At 47.6% G+C, this 21,499-nt stretch overlaps 1 protein-coding gene across 1 annotated transcript in view; it reads left to right on the top strand.

Annotated features, from left to right (window-relative positions):
- The first annotated feature begins 11,197 nt into the window (after positions 1-11,197).
- Positions 11,198-21,499, top strand: part of GIPC2 (GIPC PDZ domain containing family member 2) — a 59,151-nt gene continuing 48,849 nt past the window's right edge. Inside the window, exon 1 of the mRNA XM_065409782.1 lies at positions 11,198-11,455. Within this exon, the coding sequence (XP_065265854.1) occupies positions 11,198-11,455 (258 nt within the window). The remainder of the gene's footprint in view (positions 11,456-21,499) is intronic.

Below are 21,499 nucleotides of genomic sequence, written 5' to 3' on the forward strand. Positions count from 1 at the left end.
ACCTACTGCTTATGCCTATTGTTATCCTTATATATTGTGTTTATGCATTTAAAAGATTTCCAGTTTCAGTATGTTCTGTATGGCATTTCTCATGTGTTTTTTAATAAACTTGTTTTTAACTTTTTTTATTTTTTGCCATAAACTCTGTGAAGAGCAAATGAGGCTGAGCATTTGAAACCAAGTCTTGGACACCCATAATCTTAGGCTAGGTCTACACTACGGGGGGGGGGGGGGGGGAGGTCGACCTAAGATACGCAACTTCAGCTACGTGAATAGCGTAGCTGAAGTTGCGTATTTTAGGTCGACTTACCTGGCTGTGAGGATGGCGGCGAGTCGACCGCTGCCGTGCCACCATCGACTCCGCTTCCGCCTCTTGCCGCGGTGGATTTCCGGAGTCGACGGCAGAGCCATCGGGGATCAATTTTATCGCGTCTTCACTAGACGCGATAAGTCGATCCCCAATAGATTGATTGCTACCCGCCGATCCGGCGGGTAGTGAAGACGTGTCCTAAGTAGCTACAATACTTAGAATAGCGGCAGATATTTTTCAATATCCAACTTCAGGTAAGAATAGCAGGCCTGAATTAGTAGAATTCCATAGTAGTTGCTAATAGTGTATGTTTACACATACAGAAAACTTAGTTCTTTTATTTCACCATTTCTGAATGTGGTGTAAAACTTAAAAGTACAGAAAAAGCTGCCACATCATTCTGAAACATTTTACAGTTTTCTCTATGGAGGGAATATTTTTTTCACAGAATGCAGTCAGCCTGTGGAACACATTGCCACTACTATTGGTGAGGAGATGAGTTTAGCAGGATTCAAAAAGGAATTAGACACTTTGTATAGATAACAGATAAAACTTTCAAAAGTGCCTAAGGACTAGATATGTTAAGGGATTTAGGTGCCTAAACCAGCAGCCAGGTGCCTAATGGGATTTTCAAAAGCATCTAGATGCCCCACTCCCATTGAAATCAATAGGAGTCAGGCACCTGGGCACTCGTGAAAATTCTTCTCGGAACCTTGCTGCTGGTTTAGGCGCCTAAATCCTTTTTTAAAAATCTGGCCCTGAGTTCCATTTTTTTTTCCAGAAGGGACTAAGGCCTAGTCTACACTAGAAAGTTAGATGGGTTTAACTGTGTCGGTCAGGGGTGTGAAAAGTTAAACCAACCTAAGTCCCTTTGTAGACAACACTAGGTTGACAGAAGAATTCTACCACCTCTTGGGAAGGTGGATTACCTACATAAACCAATGGGAGGATTCTCCCTTTGGCATAGGTAGCATCTATGCTGAAGTGCAATAGTGATGCAGCTATAAGTGTAAAGAAGCCCTTAGGTGCTTATATCTCATTGAAAGTCAATAGGACTTAGGGCCAGATTCCTAAAGGAATTTAGGCACTTAAAGAGACAGATAGGTGCCTAATTCGACCATGTAGGTACCACTGAAGTTTTCAAAGCCAAAGTTCAGGTGACTCCTCAAACACCCTCACCCAACTGCTCAAGTCCTTTAGGTGCCTACATTTCTGCATAAGTGCTGCTGTGACCCTAAAGCTAACATGTTGCTTGGAGCCCTATCTCAAGCCAAAGCTCTGGAGACCCTAAAGCCGATTTTTAAAACTAGGTACAGAAACATCTATCTCGGCAGCAGGGCCTGATCCCATAAGTGCACTTTGAGCACATCTAAGACCTAGTACCAGTCAGACCCTGCAGAAGGAGGGCCAGATGTAGGCTACCAATAGGTGGAGTGACAGCACCTGCACAAAGACAGCCAGGAGTTCAGGGTAATGTAGGGTGAGCGTGAGGGAGATACAGAGCTTGAGCTGGAGGTAGGTAGGTAGCCCATGCCTTAGAAGCTGAAAAAATCTCTAGTAGCTGAGCTGGCTTAGGTACTGAACTCTGGGAGAAGGTTCATGGCTGAAGATCCCTATCTCTAGCCTGTCAGCCACATGTACCAGGTGAGTGACTTAGATGCCTAATCCCCTCTCCTAAGCTAGCCAGGAGTGAAATGGTTAGGTGGCTCCCCACTCCCAGCTGCCTAGCTTCTGACAATCCCTTTCATGGGGCTTGTCTACATGGGGGTTTTAAGCCAGATCAAATCAAGTTAATCCAATTTGACCACATGTCCACACGATACAACCCATTACTTGCACTAACTCCACATTTATTGGGAACTCTGGAATCCTCTTGCAAAGTGGACTAGGTTTGCTTATCAGAGGGTAAGCAGGAGGCTTCCAGAGAAGAGTTGCCCCTGAGCTAGGATCTTTTTGTGACTCAGGAGCCTGATGACAGCCAACTGGAAAGCCAGCCCCAGTTCTGCCCTGATACAACAAACCCTGATTTCTGTTCTGCTTCAGCTGAGCCCGACTCCTAGCAAAAACCTGGGCCAAGGCCAAAGAGTCAAATCTCCTGTAGGGAACTATGGCATGTAAGTATCTATTTTTACAATTTATTATTGTTGCAGATGTGAGCTAGGAGGCCCCGTCTCTCCGGCGCGCCATGTTACTTCAATATGGCGCAGTTGCAGTCTGTACCATTGTTCCTCTTCACCCTGTCCTATGGTAGATTTGAAAACCAAAAGCATTCATTTGTGCAAAATTCAACAGTTTATTGAAACAATGCTTACAGGAAAATAAATTTGGTTAGTTTTCATGAGATATAACTGCCCGTTGCATGCCCAGTCAAGGCACAAACAATACTGCTCCATGCTGAGGTACAAATGGCTGTAACTTTCATAGTATCTGACAATCACTGTAAGTTCCTATCTATTTTTCTTTTCACTTTCCCTGTGTCTGCAGGGGAGATAAAGCAGAACTTAACACTGAAAAACAGCTTGATTTTGTTTCTCATGTTATAGGGATGCTCAGGCGGGCCACCCATCCCCCGTATAGCTTGTAAGTCCCGTCCACTCCTGCAGCGCTTCTCGGGGGACCATCCTGGTGAATAGAATAGCTTCATAACGTATCTCCCTGATCTGCCCTTTGCCTTTTTGAATGAGACCATTTTCTGTCTCCTAGTGACCAGCCTCAGCGAAAGATTATTGAGAGTGAGGACAGTCTAAAGGGAATGTAGAGGGAATTGCTATCCAGCTTGCCCCTTATTATCTCTGCCTTACACCTCTGACACCACAGTAGCACCTCCACCTCACAAACAAAGATGAAAAAAGAAACTGAAACATATAGCTCCAACCACCCCCCATCCCTGACAGCATGAATGCAGATCCTGAAATCAAGGCCAGCTCCAGGGTTTTTGCCGCCCCAAGCGGCGCAAAAAAAAAAAAAAAAAAAAAAAAGCCGCGATTACGATTGCGATCTGTGGCGGCAATTCGGCGGGAGGTCCTTCGTTCCGAGCGGGAGTGAGGGACCGTCCGCCGAATTGCCGCCGAATAGCTGGACCTGTCGCCCCTCTCCGGAGTGGCCGCCCCAAGCACCTGCTTAGCAAGCTGGTGCCTGGAGCCGGCCCTGACTGAAATCCAAATGCACCCAGCACCTTCTATACACACAGACCCCTGACTGTCTCTGAAGTTCCTGCAAGAATGGGAAGAGTTTCAGGGAGGTAAGGTCACATATACATAATACTAAAAGCTATCATGACTGGTCTGGGATGTGAACAATAAACACTTTCTTTTTTTCCCTTAGTCTCACCGCAGCACCAGTAACAGCCAGACCATCAAGGACAGGGCCTCTATCTACTGCTGACAGGCTGGGCAACCTGAGGGGGAGATCAAGGAAGATTTAGGATAAACTGTTTTCAGAACCTATGGCATTCACAGCGAAAAACCTGGCTGGCTCAGAGGAAGACCCAAAGGGAGAAAGAAATGCAGCTCTCCCAGGAGATGGTGGCAGTGACCAAGGACAGCATGGCTGTGGCCAAAGATAGCATCACCATAGTGAAGGAGAGCATGGGAAAAGGCAGATGTAGTGAGAGGGAACTCATGGGGATGGAGAAATGAATGAGGTGCAAGAGATCAGGTTCTGGAGACTGGGAAAAATCTGTAATAAGTGTGTGTGTGTGTGTGTGTGTGTGTGTGTGTGTGTAGAGGGAAGTAGGAAAAGGACAAGGAAAAGCAGAAAAGCACTTAGTTTTCTAAGTTTTTATTGCATGATATATTTTATCCAGGTATAATTCCTCACCCGTACCTCTTGCTAAAGTCTTGCAAGGCAGAGCCCTACTTTCATAGGTCTCACAAGATTTGTCAGAGCAGGGCTCCTCTTTTGTTGACCTATGATTTAAACCAGCGGTCTCAAACTCAGTTTAACTTAGGGCCAGTGCCAGTCCTCGAATCCTCCCAGAGTTCCAATAATGTCACTGAAGATGGTGTTCAGAAAAGAAAATGTTCATATTGTATTTTTTATTTCGAATTTCTTATAAATAATAAAACTGTCATACAACATTATGCAATTCTTCGCCTGCCAGAGAGCTTTTAACAGTTAATTTCCAGACATTGTGATGTTTGGGTTTTTTAATGGGGTGGAATTTTTGTAAAGTAATATTTTATAAGGAATTAGCTGGACTCCATTGGAACTCACTTTTATCCTTACCTCTTACTGACTGAGGTGAGGGGGGAAGTTGTTTGCCAGAACCTGGCAACGCTTCAGTTCTGTCAGTTTGTTGATGTTTGGCCTCAGTGACTGAGCAGTTGAAACCTTCAGGATTGCAGCAAGGTGTGCATCAGTTGTGTTTGGTATTTTGACTTGTTTATATTCATTGTCAGGGCCGCCGCAACCCATTAGGTGACCTAGGCGGTCGCCTAGGGCACTACAATTTGGGGGGCGGCAACCGCGGCGGTATTTCGGCAGCGGGACCTTCCGCCGCCTCTGTGGGGGGCGGCATTTCGGGGTGGGACCTTCCGCCGCCTCGGGCGTCAGAAAAGCTGGCGGCGCTCCTGTTCATTGTGGAAAAAAGTGTTGCTGCCTCCATGGCTGACTCTGCCCAGCAACTAATGATGCTTCCTCCATGGCTGACTCTGCCCGGCCACTAGTGATGGTATCTCTGTCCCTCTCCCCCAGCCAATGGGAGCTGCGGGGGGCGGCGCCTGCACCAGACATTGCCAGCAGCGTGTCTGCCTGTGTCTTTTCTCAGTAGGCCGCAGTCAGGGCCATCCTTACCCATATGCAAAGTACGCAGCTGCGTAGGGCACCAGAAAACTTAGGGTACCAAATTTCCTGGTGCCCTGCGCAACTGCATGCTGCTCCAGCCTCTGCTCCGGCTCTTCCCTATGGCCCCCGCCCCTGCTCCGCCCCAGTCCTGCCTCCTCCTGCCCTTGGTCCACCCCAGCCCCGCCCCCACTCCACCCCTTCCCCAAAGCCCTGCCCCTTCCCTGCCCCAGCCCCACCTCTTCCCACTCCTGTTCCGCCCCAGCCCCGCCGCCGCTCCCCTGAGAAGTGCAGCAGGACCGGACCTGCACTCACCAGTGATGGGAATTGCAGGGACCCGGCCCCAGCCGCGCTGCCGGTAAGTGCTGGGGGGTGTTTCCCCTCTGCCCCCCAAGCCAGCCGCCCCCCTTCAGAGGCCTGGGGGCAGCCCCCCCCAGCCCTGCGGAGGCCTGGGGCCCCACACCCCCATGGGGGGGGGGCTGTGTAGGGCCCCAGAATAGCTAGGGACGGACCTGACCACAGTGGGGAGGTTCTCTGGCCGCAGATGGCCCGCAGGCCGGAACTTTGAGACCCCTGATTTAAACTTTTGGTGCTCATAAAGTACAAACAACTTCCCCCCTCACCTCAGTCAGTAAGAGGTAAGGATAAAAGTGAGTTCCAATGGAGTCCAGCTAATTCCTTATAAAATATTACTTTACAAAAATTCCACCCCATTAAAAAACCCAAACATCACAATGTCTGGAAATTAACTGTTAAAAGATCTAGATTATTCTCCACAGCCATTTAATCCTTCTCCACTTCATCCCACCTGATTTACATCATACCTCACACTTTATAACTTTGCCAATTTAACATTTGCAACAGTGTATGCAAAGATGAAAATAAATCTCCAGGGGCCAGTTTCTGCTAGCTTTTCACATGTATTGAGCAGCACTTTATTTTTCAAGTACAGTAACTCCTCACTTAACGTTGTAGTTATGTTCCTGAAAAATACAACTTTAAGCAAAACGATGTTAAGCAAATCCAATTTCCCCATAAGAATTAAAGTAAATAGGGGGGATTAGGTTCCAGGGAATTTTTTTTTTTTGCCAGATAAAAGACATTATATAAATTTTAAACAATTTTAAACAAGCAATTTAATACAGGTATTAAACAGGCTGGCAGCCCCCCTATCAGCTCCCCTACCCCCCCCCCCCGCGCCTCCCACTCGCCGGCGGACCCCCCCGATCAGCGCCTTCCCCCTGCTCCCCCCGCCTCCTGCCTGCGGCAATCAGCTGTCTTGTGGCGTTCAGGAGGCTGGGGGGAGGAGCGAGGACCTGGCGCGCAGCCTCCCCCCTTCTGCCCCTGCCTCCTGAACGCGGCAAACCAGCTGATTGCCGTGTAGAAGTTCCAGCTCAGACTTCAGCCCAAGCTCTGGGACCCTCCCACCTCGCAGAGTCCTTGAGCCCGGGTACCAGGTCTACACCACAATTAAAGAGCTTTGCAGGCTGGCATGGCCAAGCCGTGTGGTTTTAATTGCAGTGTAGACATACCCTTAGTGTTAGCCAGTTGCATCTATGTTCCAGAGCAGCAACCTGACATCCTTTTGCATGTGTAGAGCACCGTTCCTTTGATACTAGGTGCACTCATTCCCCTCCTATTGGCATTCCTCCTTCTGCCTGTGACAAAGCTCTGATACAAGCACCTCTAGGTCATTGCTTTCTTGCTCCCCCAGAATTTTCAAGGTTTCCCAATAATTGCCTCTCTCTCACCTTTACCACCATATCTCTTTGTGCACACTCATCATGACTGTGATTCATTTACTTTTGTCTTCAGTGCATGTCCTGGTTGCATATTCAAGGCTGCTCCTTTGAAGCCCAGGGCCTCCAAGTTGTAGTATTCCTGAATGGAGCTTGAAGGGTTATAGGGATGGACAGGTGCAAGGGAAAACCTGAAGAAGAGTGGGGGGAAGGCTGGAGTGAGAATGTTTGAATAAGGAGGGAACTCTAGAGAGGAACTGCCAGACACATCTAAGACCACACATGCAAAATTTATCAAATAGCATTGCCAAATCATGAGCAGTGCATGCACATCGCCCAAGTGATTTGGGAATGGTGTAGAGAAGGGCAGAAGGTTCCTATCAATTACAACATTAGAACAGCTAATTATCAGGCTATAACTGGACTCAACTGAATTTTTCCAATTATTTCTCTTTCCAAACTCTTAAATTATAATTTGTTATAGAAAGCATATTTTTATACAGAACAAGGAGGAGAATGTGAAATTATGGAAAGGGAAGGAGGATTAGTGTAATGGAAGGAGGAGAGCAGTGAAAGAGAATTTAGTTAATGTGCTAAATTCTGTGGTAATACAGTGCTTAGACATTCCTTGTATAGGATCTCAAGTATTAAAAAATGGACTAAAGAAAGGAATGTTTAATAATCAATGTAATTTCAAGGTTCCCTAGCTTCAGACTGTCATAGTGGGTCAGATAAAAAAAAAAATCAAAAGGAATCCAAACTATTTTTGTTTTTAAAAATCAGCTTTAATTAGAAAGAAGAAAGGAAAAGAAGTGTCTGCCTCTGCACTTTCTGGTTTCAGTCAGGACTGGAAAGAGAAGTATCAAAATAGGGCTCTTGATTTATCTTATGGTATTTTTGATTACTGGGAAGCACTTGAAAATTAATGAGAGCACTCAGTTTTGAAATCAAAAGTTTCAAGAATATATAGTGTACAGCTTGCTGAATGCTTATTTGAACAGAATCTCCAATGAAATGTATTACATACTAGTCAGGTAGGATCCAAATTGTTTCACTTTTAAAAAATCTGTTAGAGTTGAATCTTTTCATTTTATAGTGTGTCAAAAAATGTAAATTGCTCAGGGACAAATTGGCCCCTACATGGGTTATTCCCCTGCAAGGGAGTGGAAACGCCATGAGGTATGAGTTGTAAAGTGTGATGTTGGCATACCAGGTGCCATCTAATTCTAAAGTACCCATGTCTCATTTGAATACTGACAAATACATAGCTGAAATAAGTCTGGCTCACCTGTGTGTTAGTATTGTTAAAATTGGTACTAGAATTATGTGTTTTAACTTTATGGAATGGTTGTAAGTTGCTACATGCATTAATCTCACAACATCTGTATGCCATATTATAAAGTAATATTTGAGTGTTTTCACTGTAAGCTTCTGTAACTGGATATCATTAGACAGGAGAGAGACATTAACTAGTGTAAAGTGCTGATCTCCAGCATAAGGTGTTGACAGGGAAGGCCCATCGACACCAGACAGACTAGAGTGGAACATTAAAGAGGACAAAAGACTTTGTTGTTTACTCATCTCCGCCCATGAAGATGAGTCTTGCAAGTGATTTTCTCCCATCAGCTGAGTTTGTAGCTCAAAGCAGAATGGGAGAAGGGAATAAAAAACCCCAACAAGGAGGGTTTGTATGTTGCTTCGACTCTGGGGGACAAGGATTACTTGATATAAGAAAAAGATCTCCAGTGCTTAGCCCTAAAGGACATATAGAGCTTGCTTATTATAGAAGCTTCTATTACTTTTTGAAACTTCAAACTGGAACTCATTTATGTGTATATATGTTTACCTGCTTTAAACCTTGTAAATAACTCTTATTTCCTTTTCCTAGTTAATAAATCTTTAGTTAGTTTATTATAGAATTGGTTACAAGTGTTAGATCTCACACAAAAGACAAGTTACAACTGACCTGTGGTAAGTGACCAGTCCTTTGGGACTGGGAGTAACCTGAACATTGCTGTGATCTTTGGTGTAAGGGACCATCTATCACAAATGTAGGCTCACCTGGGTGGCAAGAAAGATCAGGATATTCAAGGGGACTGTTTGTGACTCCATGTTAAGGCTGTTAGTGCTTGAGGAGTTTACACTTAATTGGTTGGTGAAATCTAAGTATATAGAATTCTCAACCAACTTGGGGTTTGTGCCCTGCTTCTTAACAGTCTGCCCTAAGGTTGGTATTCCTGTTCTTGAGCCATTGCAAGACAGCCCAGCACGGAGTTTCTGACTGAGCATGCCATCGGGGATTGTTGTTTGTCCCCATGGAATTGGCAAAGGATTTAGCACCAACAATATGTATCTCTTCTAAGGGTATGTCTACACTGCCGCGCTAGTTCGGCGGCTGGGGATCAAAGTTCCGGGTTCGATTTATCGCGTCTGGTGTGGACGTGATAAATGGAACCAGGAAGTGCTCGCCATCGACTGCGGTACTCCAGGTAGACGAGAGGAGTACCGCGGAGTCGACGGGGGAGCCTGCCTGCCGCGTGTGGACCGCGTCTGAACTGCGGTAAGTTCGAAGTAAGGTATGTCGAATTCAGCTACGTTATTCACGTAGCTGAATTTGCGTACCTTACTTCGACTTGGGGGGTAAGTGTAGACCAAGCCTTAGATCTGCTACATCTGGATGTCATCTGTATAGAGATCCTGTGTAACCACTTCCTTATGTGCACCTGGCTATGGGTGCTGCCACTTCCCAGATATCCTGTTTTCCTTCAGGGGTGGGGAGGCAGGTGGTTACTGAGTGCTGGGGGAACTGGTGTAAGTTAATGCTGCCTCTCCACGTTATCTTACACTGAGAATTCCCATGGAGTGTGGGATGCTGCTGCATGTGTTCCACTGTTGTGCATCCTTGGGACGAGAGTCCCTTACACCAGTGTAAATCAGGAGTAACTCCATTGAAGTTGGAGTTATTCTGGTGTAAATGAAAGAAAAAACACTTTTTATACTGGAGGAATGTATAAAATCAATACTTTCTAGCACATTTATTGCACTCAACAAACCCATTGTATAAATAATGGTTAACTTTTTGTCTTGGTAAAAATATTGGATAATATATTCTTAAATTATGTATAAATTTAAGGTTATAATTTCATTGTTGGTGAGGAACAGGTGCCATTAAGAAGCCTCTAAAGCTTTGCTTAAGAAGTTAGGGTTAGTGACCTTTGAAAGAATTATAGCCACATTACATACAGTTGCGGTTGAATTACTTTATATAAATGAGGGTTGGTAAGAATCCTTTTCTGCGCTATTTTTTGTCTTATGGTATCCTGGATACAGATCTATTTTGATCAATATTTAGTATCTTGCTTTTGAAATGGGAACCACAAGCACTTGGCTAACTGGCTTGATACACTGTACAGTTTGATCGTGGCTTCAGAATGTAGGGATGGAAAAAACCTTCATTATTACAAGCTATGGTCCATCCTTCAGCCACTGCAGAATTGTGATTATATTTTTTTGTACATTGACTATGTTTTAATGATGCAGTCTTGTTTTAAATATCCCAAGCAAAGAAGCTTTACATTGCTTCCTTTTGGAAACTTTAATACTATAACAGATCTTTGACCGGAAGTCTTATTTATGAATGATATCTAGCATTCATGTTCTCTTTCCTGATTTCATCCCCTTATTCTGAGTTCTCCTCATGTCAGCCACCCTCCATTCTTCCTATTTGTATCTGTGCTTTTCCTGCACATCTGTGTCCTCTACTGCAAATGACCTGTTGTAACTTACTCCTCGGTGAAGGGGATACAGCGAGGGAGGGGACAGGTATTCTGGCTCTGTCAGTGACAGATTACCATTGTCCCAAAGGTGGGGCAGATCACTGCGCTGGCCCTTGCTGCACCGACCCCAATGGTTCTTGTACTAGTGCCCGCAAGGCAGCGCATGGCTGGGAGCGGGAGCTGGAGCAGGGCCCTACAGCCCAGCCCTAACAACTTCATTCCCGCACCTGCAACGTCCTTAAAGGCGGGATTCCTTTAAACAGGTGCGGCTGCCCTAGGCAGGAGCAAGGCCCTGGCTGTGTAGCCCGCACTCAGGGGCGCGGTGCGGCGCGGCGCCGGGCACTGGGCCAGGCTGCTCCCGCTGGGCTGGCCCTGTGCCTGAGCAGGGGAGGGGCCGAGGGCGCTGCCCGGGGCAGGGAGCGCGGCTGCCATTGGCCGGCGGCTGCCATCACCTGGCGGCCGGGGATGGGTGTGCCAGCCGGCAGTCTCAGTGCGCGCCCGAGGCAGGGGCAGAGTCCAGCCCGGGGGGAGCAGCAGGTTCCTCAGCCCGGGCAGGCGGCGGCTGCGGGGAGGCGGCTGGGGCGCGCACCATGCCTCTGCGGCTGCGGGGCAAGAAGAAAGGCAAGTCCAAGGAGACCTCCAAGCTGGTGGAGAGCGAGGAGGCGGCTGCGGCCCGCGGGGGAGGCGATGCTGCGGCCGCGCCGCCCCCTCCTGCCCAGCCCGGGGCCCGGCTGCTCTTCCACACGCAGCTAGCGCACGGCAGCCCCACCGGCCGCGTCGGGGGCTTCGCCAGCGTGCGGGAGCTGTACGAGCAGATCGGCCAGGAGTTCCGCATCCCCGCCGCCGAGGTAAGCGCAGGGCGCTGCCCCCCTCCATCCATCCCCTCAGCGCCTGGCTCCGGCACCCAGCTAGTCAGCCACAGCGGGGAAGATCAGGGGGAACCGATACTGTTCCCCGCACGGTCTGGTGAGCGCACCGGCTCCGGGCCGGGGGAAGCTGTCCTGGCAAGGCGACTCCTGTTGGCGGCAGGCGGAAAAGGGCAGCTCCCCGGGGGTGGGGGAGTTATGGGAGTTGGCTTTACAGCTGACTCTTGCTATGCCCTGAGGTAAGGAGCCACTTTCACCGCATCGCCGCGTGCGCTGGGGATAGGCACAGGAAGGCAGGTTGTTCTGATCCCGGCTCCAGGGAGCCCTGGCTTTCACCATGGCAGTGCCGCTTGCAACAAAAGTTTCTGCTGCTCTCCCACGGGAACAACAGGCGCTCTGCGGGACGCTCAGTGCCACACGGAAGCGGAGAGTGCAAACGGCTTGACACATGATATTGTCACAATGGGACACACAAAGCAGCCTTTGCACAATGTCAAGGATCAGAGGGGTAGCCCTGTTAGTCTGGATCTGTAAAAAGCGACAAAGAGTCCTGTGGCACCTTATAGACATGCGTCTGACGAAGTGGGTATTCACCCATGAAAGCTTATGCTCCAATACATCTGTTAGCCTTTGCACAATGGAACCAATGACCACCTTGTTTTACATTGGCTGTTGTCTCTTGTTTAAATATATTTGAATGAAAGGAACATCAGGGACTAGATATCCAGTCAGTTTAAAAATGAGTTCAGAGTAGCTTCAGGTAATACAGCTGCCCCTCCCCTCTCCCCAGCTCCCTGTAAATTGTTGTGGTTTTACAGTCATTTTTCTGTTTTTCAAAACATTTTTCCTTCTCCTGTTGCTGTTTCAAAAGACCCACAGAAACAGAGGAGACAGTGGACTGATTACAGTGCTGTCAAGTACAAATACAATTTGTTCTCTAATCACTTTGGCTGTATCTGCATTGGGGGAAAATGTACCATAGAATCATAGAACTGGAAGGGACCTCGAGAGGTCATCTAGTCCAGTTCCCTGCTCTTATGGCAGGACTAAGTATTATCTAGACCAGGAGTGGGCAAACTTTTTGGCCCGAGGGCCACATCGGGGTTGCAAAACTGTATGGAGGGCTGGGTAGGGAAGTCTGTGCCTCCCCAAACAGCCTGGCCCTCACCCCTATCTGCCCCCTCCCATGTCCTGCCCCCTAACTGCCCCCCTCAGAACACCTGACCCATCCAACCCCCCATGCTCCTTGTCTCCTGACTGCCCCCACCTGGGACCCCCCGCCCCTAACCGCCCCCCAGGGACCCCACCCTCTAGCCAACCCCCCCTTCTCCCTGACTACCCCGACCCCTATCCACACCTCTGCCCCCTGACAAGCCCCCTGGGACTCCCACGCCTCTCCAACCCCTGTCCCCATTCCCCGTCCCCTGACCGACCCCCCCCCCAAGAACCTCTGCCCCATCCAACTGCCCCCTGCTTCCTGTCCCCTGACTGCCCCCCGGGACCCTCCGCTTCCCGCCCCCTTACCATGCCGGAGGCAGCCACCCTGCCGTGCTGCCCGGCAGGAGCGGCAGGCCAGAGCACGGGAGGCATGGCATGCTGAGGCTGCAGGGGAGGGGGATAGTAGGGGAGGGGCTGGGGGCTAGCCTCCCCGGACGGGACTCAGGGGCCAGACAGGACTGTCCCGTGGGCCGAATGTGGCCCGCGGGCCGTAGTTTGCCCACCTCTGATCTAGACCATCCCTAGACCATCCCCTGTTTGTCCAACCTGCTCTTAAAAATCCCCAATGATGGAGATTCCACAACCTCCCTAGGCAATTTATTCCAGCGCTTAACCACTCTGACAGTTAGGAAGTTTTTCCTAATGTCCAATCTAAACCTCCCTTGCTGCAATTGCTTCTTGTCCTATCCTCAGAGGTTAAGAACAACAATTTTTCTCCCTCCTCCTTGTAACAACCTTTTATGTACTTGAACTAACAGAACTAACACATTTTAACTAGCATGGTGTTCAACACAATTTAGCACTTGCAAACCAAGGAAAACGCATTTATTGGTCTCAGTTTTGTTAACTTGTATAGTAGGGAAGAATAATTCCCTTCAGAGCAGGAATTACTGGGCTACATGATCATAGTGGTTCCTTCTGGCTTAAAAATCAATGGATGTAAGTGACTACAAGATGCAAGGCTATGAAAAATTAGACCCACGATTTTTAACCTTAGCATTCCTTTAACTTCAAAATTATGCGATAGTGAGGGAAAATTAAGGGAGCAGTGTAGGATGCTCCCTTCCCAGCCAAATAAATAAATAATTAAAAAGGCCAACTATTAAGGCACGTGAATAAAAGCCGTGGTAGGAAGGTCCACCCTTTCCTTAATAGAAACCCTCTTTGATCCCTTTTTGAGTCAAGTTTTAAAACTGATTTGTTTGGATTATGGTTTACTTGTGTTTGTAAATGCATTGTTTTCATCTTAGCATGACAGTGACCCTATGCAACTGTTCCTTGATGTAGCTGCGTACACTTTACAGTTTTAAATGTCAAACTAAAACAAAGTGCAAATATTTTGAAATACTTAAGTTTAATTTTTACATTTAAAAGTTTGGGTTTTTTGTTTTGTTTTATAAAGTATGATTGTGTCTTGTCACTATTGTCTGGTTCCTTTACTTCTAGTATAGTGGAAAAAAGAGTAGATTTTGATCTAGGAGACAGACCTAGCAGTGTTTCCTTTACTAACATTGTAGTAAATTATCACAAAGAGTGGCCATATTGTTGAAAACATACTCTACCCAGTCATTCAGTTTCATTCGGTAATTAAGAACTAACTACATTTTTCATTTTCCCCATGCACCAGTCCTTGTCCTTCCCCATTTCTCTCTGATCCTCTGTTCCCCTTCCCCATTGATTCTCTATTCCCTTCAGTCTCCTACAAAATCATTAGAGATGCAGGGCTGGAAGGGAGCTCTAGAGGTCATCTTGTCCATTCCCTTGCACTGAGGCAGGACCAAATATACCTAGCTAGACCTCTCCTGACAGGTGTTTGTTTAACCTGTTCTCTAATCCAATGATGGGGATTCCACAGCCTCCCTTGGAAATCTATTCCAGGATTTAACTATCCTTATAGTTAGGTATTAGGAAACACTTTCTAACCTAAATCTCCCTTAATGCAGATTACGCCCATTACTTCTTATCTTACCTGCAGTGGACATGGAGAACAATTGATAACCATCCTCTTTATAACAACCCTTAACATAAGACTGTTATTAGGTCCCCGCCTTGGCCATCTTTTCTCAAGACTAACCATGCCCAGTGGTTTTTTAACTTTTTCTCATAGGTCAGGTTTTCAAAACCTTTTATCATTTTTGTTGCTGTCCTCTGGACTGTCTCCAATTTATCCACATCTTTGTCAAAGTCTGGTGCCCAGAAATGGACACAGTAGTCCAGCTGAGGCCTCAACAGTGCCAACTGCAATGGATCAATTTACCTCCTGTCTCTTACATACAACACTCCTGTAAATACACTCTAGAACGATTTTAACCTTTTTCACAGCTGCATCGTGTTGCTGGCTCATTTTCAGTTTGTGATTTACTGTAGCCCCACATCCTTTTCAGCTGTACTACTCCCTATCTAGTTATTCCCCATATTGTATCTGTGCATTTGATTTTTTCCTTTCTAAGTGTAGTACAGTAGAACCTCAGAGTTATGAACTGACCAGTTCTATACAGCGGTGGGTGACCAAAATTGGACTCCAGCAGAGGCCTAACCAGTGCTGAGTAGAGTGGTACTATCACCTCCTGTGACTTGCATGCTATGCCTCTGTTAATGCAACCCAAATTTATATTTGCTTTTTCTGCAACAGCATTGCAATGTTGACTTGTGTTGAGGTTGTGATCCACCACAACTCCCAGATCCTTCTCAGCTGTGCTGCTGCCAAGCCAATTATCCCCCATTCTGTATTTGTGCATCTGATTTTTCTTCCCTAAGTGTAGCACCTTACCTTTATCTTTGTTGAATTTCATTTTGTTGTCTATAGCCCAGTTCTCCAATTTAGCAAGATCCCTTTTAATTTTAGCTCTATCCCAAAGTGTTTGCAATTCCCTCCCTCAACCCTCCAGCTTTGTGTCTTTGCAAATTTAATTAGTATGCTCTCTATTCCTACATCCAGGTCATTAAAAAAGATATTAAATAATACTGGACCCAGAACACATCCTTGTGTAACCCCACTTGAGACCTCCTTCCAGTCTGACATAATTCCATTAGTAGTTTGTTTGCGGTTGTTTAACCAATTATGTATCCACTTAATGGTAGTTCTACCGAGCCTGCATTTCTCCAGCTTACTTATGAGAATGTCATGTGGGACTGTGTCAAAAGTCTTGCTAAAGTCCAGGTATATTATGTCCACCATATTCCCCCATCCACCAAACCAGTTACCTTGTCAAAGAAGGAAATCAAGCTCGTTTGGCATGATTTGTTCTTAGTAAATCCATGCTGGCTGCTAGTGATCACCCTTGCATCCTCCAGTATTTGCAAATTGAATGTTTTAAGTTTATACATTGCTCTAGTAGCTTCCTAGGTATCAAGGTCAGGCTGACTGGTCAATCGTTCCCTGGCTCCTCCTTTTACCCTTTTAAAAGATGTGTTAGCCCTTCTCCAGGTTTCTGGGACCTCTCCTGTCATCCATGAGTTTGCAAATATTATTGCCAGTGGCTCTGAGATTTCTTCAGATAATTCCTTCATCACCCTTACATGAATAGCATCAGGCCCTGCTACCTTGAATTCATTCAAATTAATTAGAAGATCTCTGATGTGTTCTTTACTTATCTTGTTCTGCATTACTTCCCCTTTATTGTCTATGATAACTTCGCTAGACATCCAGTCACACGTTATTTTTTGTTTGAAGACTGAAGCAAAGTAGGCATTGAGCAGCTCCACCTTCTTATCATCTTCTGTTATCAGCTTACTTTCTCCATTGAGCAGCAGACCACAAATCCCTGATCTTTCTTTTTTGTCTGACATATTTGTCAAATCCTTCTTGTTGTTTCTTGCCAGTTGTAACTCATTCTTTGCCTTGGCTTTCCTGATTTTGTTCCTACACACTTGTGTTATTTCCATGTATATTTCCTTGGTCATGTGCCCCATTTCCTCTATGTATTCCTTTTAGTTTTTAGATAGCTAAAAAGCTCCTTGTGCCACCACATTGGTCTCCTGTGGCTCTTCTTATCTTTCCTCTGCATCAGAATAGCTTGATGTTGAGCCTCTAGTATTACATCTTTTAGGAACTGCCAGCCCCCTTGAACGCCTTTTCTTCCTAATTGGTCTCTTCATGGGTCCATGCCTACTATTTTTCTGAGATGGTTGAAATCTGCCTTTTTGAAGTCCAGTGTTTTGCTGTTCTCATGTCTTTCTTAGGATCTTGAATTCTATCAGATTATGATCACTTCCTCCCAAGTTCCTGACCCACCTTTGCATTTGTAACTAATTCATCCCTGTTGATCAAAATGAGATCCAAAATGGACGATCCCCTAGTTGGTTCCTCAACTTTCTGAATCAGAATGTCCCCTACACAAGCTAGAAACTTGCACAACATATTATGTGTTAGTCTTCCAACAAATATCAGGGAAGTTTAAAATCTCCCATTAATACTAGCTCATGTGTGCTAGCTAATCTTGTTACATGCTTGACGAATGTCACCTACTTCCTCTTCTTGATCTATAGTAGACTCCCACCATAATATCACTACTATTCCTTTCCCTTTTTATCCTCACCCAGATATTCTCAGTAGGTCTGCCGCTCACTTCCTCTAGGACAGGGGTGGGCAAACTTTTTGGCCTGAGGGCTGCATCGGGTTTTGTAAATTGTATGGAGGGCCAGTTAGGGGAGGGGGTCATGGCCCGGCCCCCATCACCTATCTCCCCCCCCCCCCCGGGACCACTGCCCCATTCACACACTGCCACTCCCTGCCCCCTGACCGCCCCCGGACCCCCGCCGCCCCATCCAACCCCTCCTCTCATTCTTGACGGCCCCCCTGGGACCCCTGCCCCATCCAACCACCCCTTCTCCCTGTCCCTTGACTGCCCCTGGGACCCCTGCCCCCATTCAACCTCCTGTTCCCCCCATCCACACCCCCGCCCCCTGGCCACCACCCCAAACTCCCCTGTCCTCTATCCAACCCCCCCTGCTCCGTGCCCCCTTACCGCGCTGCCTGGAGACGGGCCATGCCGCCGCCACGCAGCACAGAGACCGGGTCAGGCCGGGCTCTGCAGCTGCGCTGCACCAGGAGCTCAGAGCCCCACTGCCCAGAGCATTGCGCCAGCGGTGGAGTGAGCGAGCTGAGGCTGCGGGGGAGAGGGAACAGCGGGAGAGGGGCCGGGGCTAGCCTCCCGGGCCAGGAGCTCGGGGGCCGGGCAGGACGGTCCCACGGGCCGGCTGTGGCCTGCAGGCCCTAGTTTGCCCACCTCTGCTCTAGGACCTTAGAGCAAGTGTATACATTCTTGACATACAGCGCAATGCCTTCTCCTTTATTTCCATACCTATCCTTTTGGAGCAAGCCATATCCCTCAATGTTGGTCCTCCAATAATGGAAATTGTCCCACCAAGTCTCTGGAACACCAGTTAAGTCATAATTTTTTTCATATATCATGACTTCCACTTCATCCTGCTTGTTCCTCATACTCCTTGCATAGGTATACAGGCATCAAAGATATTTTGCAGACTTCCTCTGTTGTTTTTCTTCGTGCGTCTTTACTGCAGTTGTGGTTTCTAGTCCCTTCTCCAGAATTTAGCCCTTTCTCCTTGTCTTAATTATTTGAGCCTAGATGCTCATGGGCCAGATTTTTGTCACCATCCCTCATAAGACCTTGTTTAAAACTCTCCTTATTGGGTTAGCCAGACAATGTCCACAGTTGCTCTTACCAGTATTCAATAGGTGGAGTCCATCCCAGCACAGTAATTCTCTTTCTTGGGAAACAATAATTGATAAATGATAGGTTATTGTATTGTAAACAATGAGTCAGTCCCATATCTTGCTAAGTAACCAAAGTTTGCAGGTCTTAGCAAAAGGTTAAACTCTGAAACAAGCTGTATAAAAATATATTGAGTTATAGTTGCTTGTGCTAGTGACAAAAAATAAGGGCTTGTCCATATAAGAAATTTGCACCAATTTAATGTAAATTGGTTTAAAACAGGCGTGGGTAAACTGCTCTAAAACTCTGTATAGAATCTCTTATTTCAGTTTGAAAGTTGCTTATTTCAGTTTAGCTTAAGTTGATCAGGAATTCACCCATGTATTTGTCCAGTTGCTTCAAGGAGATGTTCCCAACCAATGAATAGGATTTCAGTCTATGTTCAACATAAGAAAGTTTTGTACATCCTTTGTGATGGGTGGGTGGAAATACTATTAGAATATAAATAATTGTTTCATGAACACGATTAAACGCTAATAACATTGTTTTTATTTCCTCTGCTTTGAATTTTTGGAAAAGCAAGAATTGTTTACTTTCCTGCATTTCCTGCAGGGCTTTGAAAGTAGTTTTCAGAACTTGAAATTGTCACTTACATGCATATGATTGACTAATGCTGTATTAACTTAAAACAGTGTCTATGTGTAAATAAAAATTCTAGCCAGTAAACTGGAAGAGATCCATGAGTTGGAAAAACAGAAAGAAGCAGCTCCAAGGATTCAGGGATACAGAGCTGAGGGACCCAGCAGTGAAAGGACTGACAAAGTAACTTAGTGTCTGAGAAAGCAGTGGAAATATTAATCTGGGAAGTCAGACAATTTCAGATGGAAAGACAGCAGGTGACTCCATATTAGCAGAAGGTACCAACATTGAGATGTGTTTGGGTTTTTGTTGGAGGAACAAACCAGCACCTGATTGGAGGGCAAAGGGGCACTGGAGTAAATGAGGGAACATTGTGGAGGATTGAGCCTTCTGGAAATGTGGGAAGTTTGGACATTTAAAATGGGATTGTCCATTGATTAAAACTGATATTCACCAGACTGGGTGCAGAGAATAGCGCCACAAGGTGCCCATCTGTAAACTTGAAGCTACAGAGGTATTTGAATCCTCCCATGGAGAGTGTTATCTATCTTCCCCAGAAAGATGGGGGAGTATAATATGAGACCATATTTGATTCTGAGGCACAAATTTCCTTGTCTCTTTAGGCAGGTTTCACCTGTCCCAGTCATCCCTTCTCAGTTTGAGGGGCTCTGCTGGCATCTCTGACCCTCTTTCTGTCAATGTGTGTCTCGGAGTTCACAGGCAGTCTTTTATCCACTTGAAAAGTTCCTTTGTCTAACCTTGCATCCTGAACCTGGTCCAGACTGCTTTTTGATCCCCTCTGGAAAAATCATAGGTAGTCTTTAACAGTGGATTCCTTGTATTGTCCATTTGAGCACCAGGCAAGTAGGGTTGTTTACAGTCATTAACTTGTTTCCTGCAACCCCAAACTATCCAAGACTGACTTAATCCTTAATAAGCAACACAATCCATCAGGGCCGGCTCTGGCTTTTTTGCCGCCCTTGGCAAAAAAGCCCCCCCCCTCCCCCCCGTGCGGCAGGAGAGGGCGCCGAGCCCGGCCGCGGGCCCGCAATCCCTGACCGGCCGGAGCGCCGGGGGGAGGGCGGCGAGCCCGGCCGGGGCTCTCCGCTCTCCCTGGCGGCCAGAGCGCTGGGAGGAGGGCGGCGAGCCCGGTCGGGGCTCTCCGCTCTCCCCGGCGGCCAGAGCGCCGGGAGGAGGGCGGCGAGCCCGGTCGGGGCTCTCCGCTCTCCCCGGCGGCCAGAGCGCCGGGAGGAGGGCGGAGAGCCCCCGGCGGCCAGAGCGCGGGGAGGAGGGCGGAGAGCCCGGCCGGGGCCCTCCGCTCTCCCCGACCGGCCGGAGCGCCGGGGGGAGGGCGGCGAGCCCGCTGCGGCTCCGCTCTCCCCGGCAGCCGGAGCGCCGCGGGGAGGGCGGTGAGTCCAGTCGCGGCCCCGCTCTCGGGCCGGAGCGCTCCGCCACGCCGCCCCCCTCCAGGCGCCGCCCCAAGCACATGCTTGGTGGGCTGGTGCCTGGAGCCGGCCCTGCAATCCATCAACACTGTCCCTATATAGATATATGCAATAATTATCTTTTATATCTCCCACATTCTTTGCATGGGAAATAAAATGTACACTGTAATTGGAAAATGTATTCCTGTATTTTGTTGAATTTATGCCACCAATGTGTGTAGGGGAACTATGGCAGAGGATGTAACAATCCCCTCAAGAGTGGAAGTGTTAATTTGGCACCAGAAACTCAGATATTAAAACTTGGCACTAAACTGGGGACGTTACTTCCTTGTTCTGGATATGAAGGAATAGTAAATGTCAAAAGTGATATTTCCTTTTGTAGGGCAGTGGTCAATATATTGGGCTCCCAGTTTGGCATAAAGATTGTGTTTACATAGTTTTGTTCTTTTGATTATGTTGTTTGCTTTGTAGATGTAAAGGTGTGGAGGGGCACTGCAACAGCTGTACCATCAGGGCCGGCTCTAAGCACCAGCAAAGCAAGCAGTTGCTTGGGGCGGCAAATTTGCAGGGGCGCAAGAATCCAGCATGGGAGCTGAGAACCAACGGGGGGCCCTGGGAGCTGTAGTTCCTTGGTTAGCTCCCTGCCTATAGAGCCAGCCCTGCAGCAGGGAAAGAACTACATTTCCCAGCATTCCCTTGGCCGCAATTAACAGGAAAGGGAGGGGGAAGGAGTGTGGAACTGAAACCTTGCTGTGAATGGTAGGGACAGAGCCAGCTCTAGGTTTTTTGCCGCCCCCACCCCAGCCCTGGGCTCCGCCCACACCCCCTGTTGCCCCAGCTCTGGCCCCCACCTGCACCCCCCTGCTGCCCCAGCCCTGGGCTGTCCCCCCACCCGCATCTCCTGCCACCCCAACTCTGGGCTCTTCTCCCCCCACCACACCCGCACCTCCTGCCGCCCCAGCCCTGGACTCCCCCCCCCCCCCCGCCCCCCGCAACTCCTGCCGCCCCAGCCCTGGGCTCTCCCCCAAAGAAAGAATTGGGTGGACTAA

This window comes from Emys orbicularis, chromosome 8 (assembly GCF_028017835.1).
Source record: "Emys orbicularis isolate rEmyOrb1 chromosome 8, rEmyOrb1.hap1, whole genome shotgun sequence".
In the NCBI taxonomy this organism is placed as follows: Eukaryota; Metazoa; Chordata; order Testudines; family Emydidae; genus Emys; species Emys orbicularis.